This window comes from Haliaeetus leucocephalus, unplaced genomic scaffold, assembly GCF_000737465.1.
Source record: "Haliaeetus leucocephalus isolate CR32 unplaced genomic scaffold, Haliaeetus_leucocephalus-4.0 Scaffold251, whole genome shotgun sequence".
NCBI lineage: Eukaryota > Metazoa > Chordata > Aves > Accipitriformes > Accipitridae > Haliaeetus > Haliaeetus leucocephalus.
In genome coordinates this window covers 10319962-10335059 of record NW_010972687.1, presented here as the reverse complement: position 1 = coordinate 10335059, position 15098 = coordinate 10319962, and the positions used below count along the sequence as shown (strand labels likewise).

The 15098-nt window shown below is 37.8% G+C and overlaps 1 protein-coding gene across 2 annotated transcripts in view; it reads right to left on the bottom strand.

The window, feature by feature from the left end:
• Positions 1–6518: 6518 nt before the first annotated feature.
• The window catches only part of SPIN1 (spindlin 1), a 54541-nt gene continuing 45961 nt past the window's right edge, over positions 6519–15098 (bottom strand). For both annotated transcript variants that reach the window (XM_010568691.1, XM_010568692.1), the window contains exons 4-6: positions 14200–14453; positions 12997–13230; positions 6519–10241 (exon numbers count right to left, since the gene is read on the bottom strand). In XM_010568691.1, coding sequence (XP_010566993.1) covers positions 10042–10241; positions 12997–13230; positions 14200–14453 — 688 coding nt within the window. In that variant the 3' untranslated portion in view covers positions 6519–10041. The remainder of the gene's footprint in view (positions 10242–12996; positions 13231–14199; positions 14454–15098) is intronic.

Sequence of the window (15098 nt, the reverse complement as noted above, 5' to 3'; positions counted from 1 at the left end):
AATTAATCCAAGCATTTCAAAGTGTTCATTTACAACATTAGTTCTGATGAGTTGAAAGAGTTGTATTTTAAAGAATAAAAGGATTATGTTCTTATTTATAGAAGGGCAGATGGCACTACTAAAAAGCCTGTCATGTATAATGGCATCATTTCAGCCTAATAACATTTTTTCCAGCTTCACCTTTAAAAGAGATACTTGAAATGACCTATTGATTCATTAGATTATTATGTTCATTACAAATTCATGTGTAAGACCAACACAGAGCATGCTTTGAGTACTCAGCCTTGTTTTGTATTGCCCCCATTACAGTTTCCCACCGTGTACCTTCCTTCATTAGCAAATAAAGGAACAGGTCCTGGGGGAAAAAAAAAAAAAGCCAAGACAATGTTAAGTGTTACAGGGCTGAAAGCTAGAATGCTTTTCTGCAAATAAACAAGCTGCCAATGCAGCTATGTTGCTAGTAGGCGCTCCTAATCGGAGTTTTGGCAGAGCACATTGACGCCACTCCAGTCACTTGTCTCAGGGGTTTGCAGATAGTCTCCAGAGAGAGTTTTCTGTCTAGCATGGTCATTTTCATAGGAAATCTCTGGTTTTGCTGTTTGCGTAAAGGGAATGTTATTTTAAGGCTGAGATTCACTGTCATTTATATTGTACATGCTTTGTCTAACCACTATAAAATCCCAAAGACCTTCCCCTTGCACAGACATACCCAGAATACATAACATCCCCATGCCTTTATTCTCATGCTCTCTAATTTTAAAACCATTAGAAACAGAGAAATAATTAGGAGCCAAGACAGTTAAAACATGGTGTGGTTTTTGCACTAAGAAACATCACCAGAAAATTAGCATAGGTTGAAAGCTCCACTACAAAAAGAAAAAGCCTGGGAAAAGATGACGTTCCTTTGGTTGAACATGGGTTCAGAAAACAGTAACTGTTCTTAGAGCTCTCAAATGACATTTAACTTGGGAGAATGAAAGATGTCAAAAGACTCAGGTGTCACTTGCTAGTCTCTCTGCTCCATGAACTTTGATTTCCATATAATCACATAATTTTCAATTGCATACAAAATTATGCTAGCCAAGGGAAGAAAAAAATATACACAAGGTTGTTGAATAGAATATATCCTTATGCTATTGTGGTGGGTTAACCTTGCCTGGCTGCCAGATGCCCACCCAGCTGGTCTCTCAGTCCCCCTCTTCAACAGAACCGGGGAGAAAGTATGATGAGAAAGTTCATCAATTGAGAAAGTCAGGAAGGTTGCTTACTGATTACCAACACAGGCAAGACAGACTTAACCTCGGGAAAATCAATTTATTGCCAATTAAAAATGGAGTAGGATGGTGACAAACAAAAGACAAAACCAAAAATACCTTCCTCCCACGCCTCTCTTCTTCCCAGGCTCAACTTCCCTCCTTAATCTTCTACCTCCTCCACCTCGCCCCGAGCAGTTGAAGGAGCTGGGGAATGGGGGTTGTGATCAGTTCATAACACTCCATCTCTGCTGCTCCTTCCTCCTCACACTTTTCCCCTGCTCCAACGTGAGTCCTCCCCACGGGCTGCAGTTCTTCAAGAAGAGACTGCTCCAGTGCGGGTACCCCATAGGCTGCAGTTCTTGCCAGAAGACCTGCTCTGGCATGGGCTCCTCTCCACAGGCCATGGGTCCTGCCAGGAACCTGCCCTAGCATGGGCTCTCCACAGGCTGCAGCTTCCTCAAGACATGCCCACCTGCTCCGGCATGGGGTCCTCCCTGGGCTGCAGGTGGATATCTGCTCCACTGTGGACCTCCATGGACTGCAGGGGGACAGCCTGCCTCACCATGGTCTTCACCATGGGCTGCAGGGGAATCTCTGCTCTGGCGCCTGGAGCACCTCCTCCCCCTCCTTCTTCACTGACCTTGGTGTCTGCAGAGCGGTTTCTCTTACATGTTCTTCTCACTCCTCTCTCACAGCTTCTGTGCAGCATTTTGTACCCTTTCTCCAATACATTTTCCAGAGGCGCCACCGCCTTGGCTGATGGGCTCAGCCCTGTGCACCAGTTGGGTCCATTGGGGCTGGCTGTGTCCAACATGGAGGCAGCTGCTGGCCTCTCCTCACAGAGGCCACCACTACAGCCTCCCCACTGCCAACATCTTGCCATGTACACCCAGCAAAGCTATTTTCAATTCTTGCCTCCCAAGAGTAACTTCATCTCAAAACTTGTTCTATGGCTGAAATAATTCAGAGGAGGAATTATCTGAACTCAGTCACCTTTATCTTCTTTGTATCCAGAAATTGGAAGGCTGTTAACTCTGAAAACTGGCTGCTCCAGGGATGGTTCTGGGGCTAAGCCACAGGAATAGATCATTGCAAATGGGACACAGTGAAGAGGCAGAAAGTCAGGCCCAGGATGCAAGGGGCTGGAAGCTGTAGAGGTCATTTGCTGCTAGAAGGGCAGATCTGTTGTCTGCATAGATAGGGAGTTAAGTTTCAAAGAATCGTCACAGCATAAGTCTTCAATGTTCACAGTGAAACCACATCACATTCTGCATCTCCGATTGGCTGTGGCACAAATTCTTCCTGTGAGGTGGACTTGGGCCTTGAAAACAAGTAACAGACTTAGAACGGGGCAGGACTGCCCCTGTTCCAGAGCATAAAGACAGAGCCTTCCTTACCTGTTGTTAATCACCTTGCAAAGAGAGCACTACAGTGTGGGATGGGACCAACCTTAATCTGGCCTAGCGATTAAAGGATTATTGCTTTAGAACTAAGTATTTATATCCTTATAGCTATGGTAGAGAGCCCGGTAAAAAAAGTGGGTACGGTTGCTGCTGTACCTTGCCAGAGCCTGCTGCCTCACTGCCATCCCAAAGGGCAGTTCAGGATTTCAGTACGTTGGCCCGGCGACTTCTTCACTCCACTGCACCGTTTTCTCCAGTGGTTATTCTGCACCTTTACCCTGCCAAGTAGCCATTCAAGATTAATGACTAATCCCAGTAAAGAAAAACAAAACACCACAAACAAAACCAAACCTTGAAATAGGATTAGTTATTTCTAAGATGCTTGCCAGTGACATAATCAGATAGTTTACGGAAAAGCAGGTATCTACAGAATTCAAATTTCTGTCTTCAGCAGCATAGTGCATACTTTCCTTTGTTATTTATTGACTCAAGTGGACAAAATCATCAGCATCACTTATCTTCACAATCTAGAACCTATGTCAAGTGCGAAAAAAGGTTTTTACTCCACAAAAGAGCATCTCAACACAAAGCATGAAGTAAAAAATGGTTTTCAGGGCTATGACCGCATGCATCACAGGTTTTCTGCAGTGATATTTTTAGCACTCTTCAAGCATTTCTTTCCTTCCACACACGACTATTCCATAAAAGTCTCAAGCAATTCAGATCTCCCTTTTCATACTTCCAGATTATCTCCAAGAGTATGACTGGTTAGTAATAATTAGTAGTAATTTTAGGTAGCTGTAATTTTGTAATCTGAAAGAGTGTTATTTATTGAACTAAAAATTCAGAATTTGGAGCACATATGATGTTAATTTGGGCCACCTGCCTGCATAATCCGGTTATGGTTTAAATACGAGAATTTCCATGTGTTAAACTAATTCTGGGGAAGCCAAAATGCTATGAGTTCTTCTCCCATGTACACTGCTAGCCTTATAATATCATGTTAAAGACCAGGATAATGATGTTTGGATTTACAGCATTAGAAAGTATTGTCCATCCTAGGCAGCAATTAATCTTAATTTTCTTTTCTCCTCAGTAAAACCTCATACATTGTGTTTATTATATATAATAAGCATCTTTGTTAGTCTCCACTTCCATTCTTTTGGAAGCAACTTTTATCCTCAGTTCATGATCAGTAGATACTGGGTCTATTATTTTTTTTCCCTGCCATCATAAATTCTGAATCAGAGTACATAGCTTTTCTACCTCACTTTTTCAGAAAACTGCACCATAACTCCATTTTTAAAATTTTATTCTTTCTCTCTGCCAGCTTTTGAGCAGACAATACACTGAGCCTCACACTGACAATGGAAGAGAATTTTGTGTCCGGCAGAATGCATATCCTTTTAGGGCAGAAAACTGAAAATGAGTGAACAAAGCCTTAGATTAATGAGGATTCCCAGCAAGACACAGTTTCAACCTTCCATAACTAAATGTGTGGTAATGTAGCAAAATGTTACTTATAAAACTTGCTGTTGCTATCCTTTTTACACTTTCGAGAATAACCTTTGAATCGTTATAGATTTCCTCTCTAATGCTTCTGCTATTAGTGTTGATTTATTTTGTTCTTACAGCTTAAATGGTTGTTTTTTAATTCATTAAATTCATGACAGCTTAAAGTTAAACATCTGCTTCTATAAGTTAAAAATGGCTAGGAGTTAGTAAACAGTGTTGTAAAAATCAAATTAATTAGAACTTCTATGGAAAGCAGGACAACCAGTGTTCCCAGTACATGATGCCAGTGGTAGAAGTCTTTGTGAGGATAATTTAAGAAGTCATCCCACAGTCCAGTTCAAAGGTGAGTATATACCATGTGTAGCTAGTTAGTGCAGCAGGTCTAAAAATCATTAGCCCAAAATCCAGTTGAGTGAAATGTGTAAGGATCTTACCTTTCCTTTCTCATACTTGAAGGACTACCTGCCCTGTCACTGAGCAATCTTCCATACAAATGTAAAACAAAAAACCCAAACCAAACCAAAACCAACCAACCCCCAAAACCCAAACAAAAACCCCGAACAAGCACCCAGCCCTCTCCCCTCCCAAAACCATGGCTGTTTACATGAATTCACTTTGATTAACATGAATGTGCATTTGAAGTAGTGTAAAGTTGTGTTATTTTCATTTATTAACAAAAATATGCCCCTCATGTCAGGTCTGGGTGGAACATTCTTAAGAAGAAACCACAGAAGTTTGTTCAAATCAAAGTAAATGTACAGATGTCCATGTTCTGCTTCTAAGTGTGCAAAAAAAAGGGAAAATCTTTTATTATCCAGTGCTTGAAGATGAAAGAACATACCTGCCATTTCCTTTACCTATTCTTACTTCTCCTTTTAGATCTTAATGATCTTAAATTGCAACAGCACAGCCTGCTCCAAAATATCCTTACTAAAGCTTATCCTTTCTGAAAAACAATGGAGTCCACTGAAGTTACCAGTGGATCAACTGCTTACAGCATGAGTAATTAAAAAATTATTAATTTCAAAATAAATAATTCACCGAGAACAGAGAGAGAAGCTATTTTTTTCTGAAAATATAACCTGTTCACATGAACAAGGAGGAACCTGACACATGTGAAAGTAGAGTACAGTAGTAATAAAGCTGCAGCTCTGGGTAGGACTCCCACCCCCACCCTCCTAAATTCATGGGACATGACCATCTTCACAGCATTGACATCCGAGCTGCTTGTAAATGAGCTTGTAAGTAACCACCTTTCAGGGGCAGTTTCATCACTGCAGTAATACAGAATAAAAATGTCTTTGTTTTTTTGTAAGGCTCTTTCCTCTATGAAGAGAAAAGAGATGCTGCAAAACTGAGGCTGGTTTATCAAGTGTAATACAGAACAGGTTCAGGCATTAGTCACAACGTGTTAGTCTATCTACTTTTAACTATACTCTAATGTAGCCAGCTCACACAGATTAACACCTGCTTTTTGGATGCAATACTCTTGCTAAAGTAAAGTCTTAGACTCTCCCTAATCAGCAGATGTACACAATATAGATCTTCACTGGGACCAGCCTGTCAGGCAACAGGATACAATAAACAGGACACTGAACTAAGGGAACTGAAGAGGCTTGGGTATTCATCCCAACTGCATGCTGGCATGCTCCAAGATCTTCAGTATACATCTAATGAGCTTGGTGCCAAAAAATGTATTTTGGGGTATCCATATAACACTTCCCCCTTTACTATCAGAAAAGACATAGGAATAAAGAAAATCTGTTCAATATTGAAAGTCTGCCTTAGTAATTTAACTACATGAAACAATTAAGTCTTCATGCATTAATCGTAACGACTTATATGACTTAAAAAAATCTGCAGCATGGTGATATTATCTTCCCTGCTCATCACCTTCAATTTGGATCAACTTTGCTTTTTTATCATCAGTAAAATGTGCTTGATTGAATTTTATTAATTCAAAGCATATAAATGTATCACCTAAACACTACCAAATGCTTCTGTAGCTCTCCACTGCTGAAATATTTTGTCCCCTCTGGAAATAGAGGCTCCTTCACAGACTTGCATAATCCCCTGGAGGGGAGTTTTTCTGCGTTTGGTAAAGTACAATTTAAGCAGTATGTTTTACCTTAGCCAAGTTCCATCCTATCAGCATTTATACTTACTTGGAGAAAGAATAAAAGTTTGCAAGCAAACTTACTTCATAGGGCAAGTATTATACCAGCATATATAGCTCAGCATTAAAATAGCATTTCCTTTTTAATTAGAAAACTGAAGAAACTGCTTCTTTACAATCTGAAATCACATCACTATGTTTTGCTCATGAGAACAAAGTTTACAGTCATAAGTTGCACATAAAGGGTTTATTTTAAATGTTTTAAGGATAGAGTTACATCATAATTATAAAAATTACTTACAGAATTAAGTAACAGATTTAAAGTGTTTATACTTCTAAATGCAGAGAACAGGGAACTGTCTACATTGTTCGAAATAAAATAAAAATAATGAAACCAAGCTCTAAAGATGAAGTCACTACCTAATTTTAAAATGTGAACACGAAGACCTTTGAACTATACACATACCAAGAACCATCCAAATTGCACTAATGATGTAAAATACAAAAAGCACAGCATTTTCAAGGAACCAGAAACTGTTTTTATCATAATTCTTTTCCCTGAAGCAACTAGTCAATTCTATCTGAAGATAAAGCCTCCATTTTTAAATAATTCACTTAAAGAAGGCTTCCACCTGTTGCAATAAGAAGGGTTTTCCCCATACTCTACTCCAACATAGTTTAGGGTTTGGCACTCAAAAGAAAGAAGAAAAATGTAGTGTTTTGCTAATCAACTGCAATTTTATTTTTTAACAGAATACATGGTCCCTTCAAATGCTGTATGACACATACAACTGGAAAATTACCTTCTGTTGGCACTATGCTCGTCTCACCGGTGCATTTAATCCTACTAACAACCATTAAAACAGCACAATAAGCAAATTCACAAAAAACTGAACACAAAATAAAAAGAGAACAAAACAAAAACCTAAACATTTTAACATGCAACTTTAGTTTGTTACATTGAATGTTCTAACCCTCTAAGCATGCAAAAAAGGATGGTCTGCATTTAAGATTTTTTTTTTCCCTTTTAAAAAATTTTACATGGCAGCCTGACATCACACACACGCACACACACAATATACAACAATACTACAGCAGGTAAATGTGAAAGGCGAATAACTTTTATACAAAGATCCATGGCTTGTGCCATCACAAGCCCTATGTGATTTTGGAAGTAATGTTGAACCCCTATAACAAGGAACCAACATTTAGTTACCAGGGTAACGCAAGCACTGCATGCAGATCTGAAACATGAGCCTAAAACAAAGCCCAAAGCAGATGGGCAGGGAGTGGAATTAGCCTCAAGCCTCAAAAAGGTGGTTTAAGCTACCAAAAGAAAAAAAAAAAGGAAAGAGAAAAAAACCCGATGAAAATAAACACGCAACAGACAATGGGGACATCTAAAAACAATCATAAAATTTACAGTTAATAGATTATTCTCTAACTGGCAGAATACATGGTGTATTCAAGAGGCTTGCAGAAAACCCACAAATGCAAGCCTAATGCTAAAAATGTTCCAGTAGACCTAAACCTCAGATATTTCAAAACAAACCTTGTATTCCTCAGATATATAGCCCAAAGTTCAGTGTACTTGGTTATTTGTGTATCTTGTGTATAATCAATACACTCACTCATTCGTGTGCCACAAATATCAACTTGGGCTCATGGAGCCAGGCTCAGCTTTGAGATTTACATGCAGGACTCTTAAGAGTCAATAGAAAACACATAACAGATCTGCAGGATGAAAACACTGTGTTGCAAATCTGCTCACTTTGTTCAAAACACAAGGAACACTCAGATATTAGTGCTTAAGGACTGCATTGAGAAGCTATTCACTGAAAGACAATAGCCTGCCTTTGGTTGCCCATGATGAAATACCGGACATAATGCAATATAGTAGCAATGGACAAAGAATTAAGGTATCATATTTATATGGAGAGTATTTATTACCATTCAACAGCATAATGAGGCACAAGCCTTAAGGCTAAAATATGAAATCAGGCAAAACAATGGACATAAAGGGGCTTAAACCACTGAGTCTTCAATATCAAGAATACCCACAATAGAGGTCATCCAGACCTCTGATTTCTGATTAACAGCACCTCTCCTGCATCACTCCACTAACGGCATACGGTTGGATATCGAAGTATTTGTTCCTTCCATCAACAGTGTTCACTGTCTTCACATACTGTATTTCTGTGAAGCAGTTCTTTGAAACTTGCAGAGCTCTGCCTTAATGTAACATGACAATTTTGTTGCTGTGCTATTGTTGTTGCAATTCTGATAATTTTAAAAGCTTCCACACTTAAAAAACCCTAATTTTCATTTACAACTATCTTGCAAGATTAAAACTGTGAAAGGATTTTGCTGTTGTGGGCTGCTATTTACATCCACAATCTAATGCAGATGACTGAACCACTGAGACTGCCTATAGCTTCCATTAGATAGTACACCACTGGCATGCAGAACTCTAGTGTTCTTAGAATGAAATTCACGTTAACAGCATACCTCAAAGCAAGTACAATGTACACCACAAAAGGCAACAACAGGTTTAAGCTGTAGATTTGTCCGGACACTCCTTATGTGGAAAAGCCAGAAAAAGAATAAATTGGGAAGATGCCTTCTTGAACCAAAATGGTTAAACCCAAATCAAACAAACAGGAATGCAACAGACTGAGCAGAAAGCAACAAATGCTTCTCCTTCTCTAAAGTAAGTCTTCAATGTAAAAGGACACCCCCTCCCACCCCCCGGCATAAGATTGTATTTACCATGTAAAATATTAACTAGTTAGGCTTCTAAGTCCACACACAAACATTCAGGTTGCTAGGTTTTGATATTAAATGAGAGACTACTGACTGCCAATGCGTAGTCTAAAGTCTTCTGAAGTAGCATATATACTGTTAAAAGTTGTGGCACCAAGCACTTGGGTTTTGCTAAGAAGTGTGTATAACAAAAGAAAGAAAGAAGTACAACATTTAGGATTGAAGGCAGCCTTGTTGCATGTATTTTACTGGTTCCTACAACTTGTAAATATGGGCCATTAACCTGCATTTTCTAATTAACTGATTATACAGATTAAATATATTTTTTTATAGTTTAAAGCCTTTTCACTGAAAGGTGCATAAGTCAAACACTTGATATCCTACTGCCCTGTGACTAGTAAAAATGCACAAGTATCTCCATGTACTGCAAGGTCTTAAAAAGCTAAATCTGAAATAAAGTGTAGAAACACAGCAGATTGATGTTACTTGGGTTAGGCCTCCTCCATGCTGCACAAACTGTTTAAACCTTTCAGTAGGCACCTCTGTCCCAACCCTGAAAACAAGGACTGCCAATAGCCAAGAAATTAAATTTAATGTTACAAAAGAAGGCATATCAAAATATCAAACTACACTTGCATGTGGCAGTTGAACAAGTGAGTGCAAGGTTGAAGAAAAAGTTAAAATCTATGAAAAAATTTAGATTAATGATTACAATACTAGATCAACTTTACACAGCTTGAATTTGCAGCTGTTCTTTGCTTTTAACTCCCTCCTGCCCAAATATACTGACTTCCTTCAAGAGAAGTTCTCTTGCACAAAATGTGTCACGTTTGTTTATATTATTCAGAACAAAACAGTTTTGCTGGCAGAGATTGTGGGTTCGCAGGGACATGTAAGCTTTCATTAAACTGGAAAGCAGTCAAGTCTTTGTGTCTACAAATCTTACATTTAATAGTTCCACAAATTTGGCAGAAGTTCACGATGATGTCTAGGATGTCTTCACCAAATCGTAGACATAAATATGGAAATCATCATCAAACTTGATGAAATAGACAGATGGTTTGGCTTCAACCTGATGAATGACCATGCCAGTCCTTTTTGAGCCATCTTCTTTGGCATATTCCACTTGTTTGCCTACCAGGCTGTCTACAACTTCACCTGGTTCCCGTTCTGCAGGAGGTGAATCATCTGTAACACAAAACCAGTGTACTTCGGTAGACATTAATGGAATTTTTCAGCATGGAAGACAACTACAGAGTCTTCTTTAAAACTCATATGAAATAATCATAAGTTTTAAATACAGAGTATGTAGAAAATGAGTTTTGTTCAGACAAGCACCTAACAATTGCCATGCTTCTGGAAAGTACAGTTGCATAAGAGTTTTCAATACTGTTTTCAGTTTTATTAAGACAAAAATAGCACTCTGATTGGTAAGAGAAGTGTATCTTTTAACATAAAGGTTTACACACAAGTTATAGAAAATGTCTGTGGGTAATTGAATTTAAGCCATCAGCAGAAGGCAGCACTGGGTCCCCTTAGCAGAAAGACAGCCAACCTAAACCTCCCTCTTCCCACAGACATTATTCAAAGTTTCTGTTGCAGTGGCATGCAGGCACTGAAACACCTCTTGTAAAATGTTAGGAAGTGTAAACTCCCTATTAAAAGGGGCTTTTGACTCCATATTGGAATAATGCTGTTGGTAAAGTCCAACCATGCTATTTTCTTGTCTAGCAAAACCTAGCCAGAAATATCCTTATATTTTAGATGATGTCTATGCTAAATTTGGATACAAAAAGGTGTGATTTGTAACACGCCAATTGCCAAGGGGTTGGTTACAAGCCAATCACAGAACAAATGGGATAAAGGTAAAAGCACTGTACTGGAGAACTGGAAGCTAACCACACCTTCTTTCTCAGCTTGTCTTCTTTTTCACTAGTTCAGATAAACTTGTGTTTTGTATTCCAGTGAAGAATTTTCTTAGTAATGGTCACACCTGATATGGCTTTTATTGTAGAAATCCTAAGCTTTTCAATTAATGTCTTTGTAAGTTTGCATTAAGAATCCCTTACAGATTTCACCCATTTTCTTTTCAGTTCTGCAAGTTGTGAAAGAATTGCCAAAGGAGAAAAAACACACAACAGGGAATGAATAGATGGGCTTGTACTTACACTTCAGATTCTTCCACAAACTTAAAAAGTTTCTCCTTCAATTTTTGTTTCAGTTCCTCTATAAATGCACTGTCATACACAGTTATTATCCTCTTAATATCAGTTTTATTTAAAGAGTCTTCCTTGGCAGAGATGCAAGTTAAACTCTTAAATTTTATTTAGAGGGAATTATGAAGTGTTGACAAAGTTTTAGTATCAGATCCAGCAATACATTTTCCCCTCACCAAAAAAAGCTTAAAAGAAATTATGTAAATTTTGGTCCCCTCACACATGCAAAGCCTGTCTTTGAGAAGAGAGAATTCCCTAGAAATTTTAGTTAAAACACTATGCAAGTTCCACCAAATTTACAGACATATTTTCAGGTATTCTAAAATATGATTTGAAAAATACTACTCTCAATATCCAATCATTGATTTAAGGACACAGTTCAAAAGATCTGGAAAGCATTCAGGTTCAGGGAAAGTAGCAAATACTTAGAAGTCTTTTGGACACAGGCAAGCAGTAGATAGTCTCGTGGTGAGCATGATGGAAAAAGTGCACTAAAACCACTTAGTTCTTAAATGGAAAGAAAGTATGTAAGCTCTTTCCCTACCCTTACCCCCAAAGGTGGAAGAACGCAAAACAGACTTCAAAAAGACATTCTAATTCCTTTTTAATAGTTAAGACAAAGAACAAATTATTTGAAGGTTCAAATCTGAAAGAATTTGCTTTACTTCTTTAGGAAGAGGAAGGTCACTTTTTTCCATTAACATTTGTGGCTCACTCTTTACAAGCAGCAGATATGTTGCTTTTTGTTGGGGTGGTAAGGGGGGGGGTATCTAAACACAGATGATTACTACAGACATTATGTAAATAAGTGCCACTAGTTTATTAGCCAGCAGACTTATCAGTGCTAGATCTGAAGGAAGACAGTCTCAAACTCAACAAATAAATTGCAACCAATACTTATTTAAAGCACCATGTAGCTAACCACTATAGTTATCCAATTACTAATTTTCTTTAAAGCCCAGACTGCCTCTGTCAGAGAAATGTGTTTTAGGTACATGGGAGAAATAAAAAAAGTATTGCTGACAAGCCTTTTTTCCTTTTTTTTTTTGTACTCGCTATCCAAATCTCTTGAACAATATTGATTCTATGAAAATCCCTCTAAATTAATAGGAAAAGTCCCAACGACTTTCACTTCAAGAAAGGTGTAAAAAAAATATCTTTCCTCATCTGAAGTATTTTTCTTGCTGGTGTGTTGCAACATGTGAGAGAAAACAAATTTTCAGAACATCACTACTCCTCTGCCCCAAGAAACTACTCAGAAGTTTTTCACACTGAAGATACCTACCCCAATGAAATTAATCTGACCTGGTCCCAAAATACTATTCCTACAAGAACTGCTTCAGAAACACAAATCAAGAGCCATTTCAAAAAGCTGTAAGACTTCTATTAAGAAAATAATAGTGGAAAACTTCTGGATTGTCAGTTTCCATTAAAAAAAATCCAAGCATAAACTCTTCCACAGTAGTATGTATGTACTTTCAGCAGAATTAGGAATAATTATGGAAAATGCTTTTCCTGCATATGTCACTGCTGATAAAAGTAAAATATTTCAACAGTTAACACAGATGTTCTTTGTTGTACTATAACCTTTGTTAGTTGTGATACTTCAAAATAAATAAAATTAAGGGGAATAACAAGATCTTTGTCTGTCCATAAAAAAACCACAGCCAAACGTTAATATAAAAAGCTGCCAGTTTCCAGAAGAAAACAGTAACCAGCCTACTTACTCGAATCAGGCATAATGCGAAGGTCACCTTCTTTATAATCATCTAAGAGTTGGTACATGTACAAGACGGGATCTTTCTCGTAGGTAATATAAAACCATGTGTTCATAATAGGAGCTCGAGCCAAAACCATCCCCCTCCATTCATCTTTTGAGCCATCCTCTGTCTCAAACATATGTTCCACAGCTTTACCAATCATTGTGTCTGCCAGGTGGGCATCACTAATTCGAGACGAAGCTGAAATGACAGCATAATTCAGTCAAAAGCAGAGATGTATGTCTTGTGAAAAACAATCTGATTCGTAAACCAATTTGATTGGAAGTTAGTAATTTCATACACAAAACACTGTCCATTTCAGAGAGTTTACTACTGAAGAACTGCAGAACTTCAGAATGTTGTTAAAATAACAATACATCATTGTACTCCCTTATTAAAATTATTATGATTAAACAATCATAATGCAAGGTAAAGGGAGATCACGGGACAGAAAGAGGCAGGCAGGGGAGAAGAGGAAGAGACGCCAATCACAGAACAACTCTATGAAGTTACTAATGAAATTTTGGGGTTTGGCTCCCCCTAATGCCGCTCTAGAGACTGCTACCAATTGCTTAGCAGTCAGAAGAAGGAACAGTTTGTTCTGTTTAAAAACTAGTAATTACTTGGGTAAATACTGAACTTTGCAGTTTGAAAAACCTGCAGTTTAACAATCCAGTGCTAATTCTGAAAATCAAAAAGCCTTGTTACTAATCAAGTTATCTCACTTAGAAAATGCCTTTTCCCCTCATTATTAAAAATACTTAGGGGAAGTACATGAGGAAAAAACATGACATTATTACTGTCAGACACACACAACAGACAACACAGCCAAGTTGGCTTAGAGTTTAAATTTTAACAGAAATGTCAGTGTTAACTTTACATGTTGTTCTTAAGGATAAGACTCAAAATAAGAACTCCAGAATGTACTGCATACTACTTAAAGACAGAAGACTGCACTGGACTCACTCGTATCATCAAATCTTTGTGGAATCAAGAAAATTTAAATAAAGCATTTAGATTACCTGCCATGTGACAAAAATGAAACTGACTAGTAACATTTACATGGTCAGATGTTATCTTGGGGTAAGTCTGGAGAGATTAGTGGAGAACATTTAATAGTAAATGTCAGCTTATATGTATGCGGATTTAAGAGAAAAACCTCAAACTTACCAACTCTGTCTGGAAGAACTTCAAGTGCTGAAACTCTTTCATCTTTGTGCAGTTCTAGTCCATACACACAGTCAAATCCATCATACTTTATAAGATAGAGGGAGGGATTTACAGGAACTTGATCAAGAACTGTGCCCTTCCACTGTGTTACAGGTCCACTCCCTTCTTTCCATCCATGCTGTATTCTGCAGCCTACAATATTTCTTCGTGGCTGAGAAATAGGTTTGCTTGGTCCCACATTGTTTCTATGCTTTCTGTACACAGATACAAACATAATATTACACAAGTACATATTAAAAATTCTACTCCAGACAAGAGCTGTATGCTTTAAGATGGCAATATATTTCATAGCTTAGTGCACCTTATTCAAATTAAGGTATAAAGCATATTACGCTGTACTGGAAAAAAGAAAAACACACTGAAAAGTACTGAAACTTTTTTTTTTTTAAAATGTACTTTATAAGGTCAGTTTCCTAATGGTCATTTCTAAAACTAGTTTGCTTAAGCCAAAATAACTATTTTAGCCCTTGCTACACCGAATGTTAAAAATAAAACTCACCTGGTCAGGTCTCAAAGCACAAGGTTACCTGGCAGTATTATAACTTTACTACATTGTTGCTCTCTGCAGAATAGTAAACACAACTCCTGTCCCAGGAGGAAGAAGTCAGTAGAAACATTATCAGTGGCTGACTAAGATTCTTCCAAGGTATTTGTTTTCCATAACCTGTGTTTTCACCTGAAGGAAATTTAGCTTCCTTCTCCATTTACAAACATTTTTGACTCTTAAATATTTTTAAAGACATGTGGTAGCAACAACACTTCTCTAGCATTCCTTTTTAGTACAGCAAAAGAGAAATGATATGTAATGGTAATGTCAATGGCAATAGAAGGGATACTCC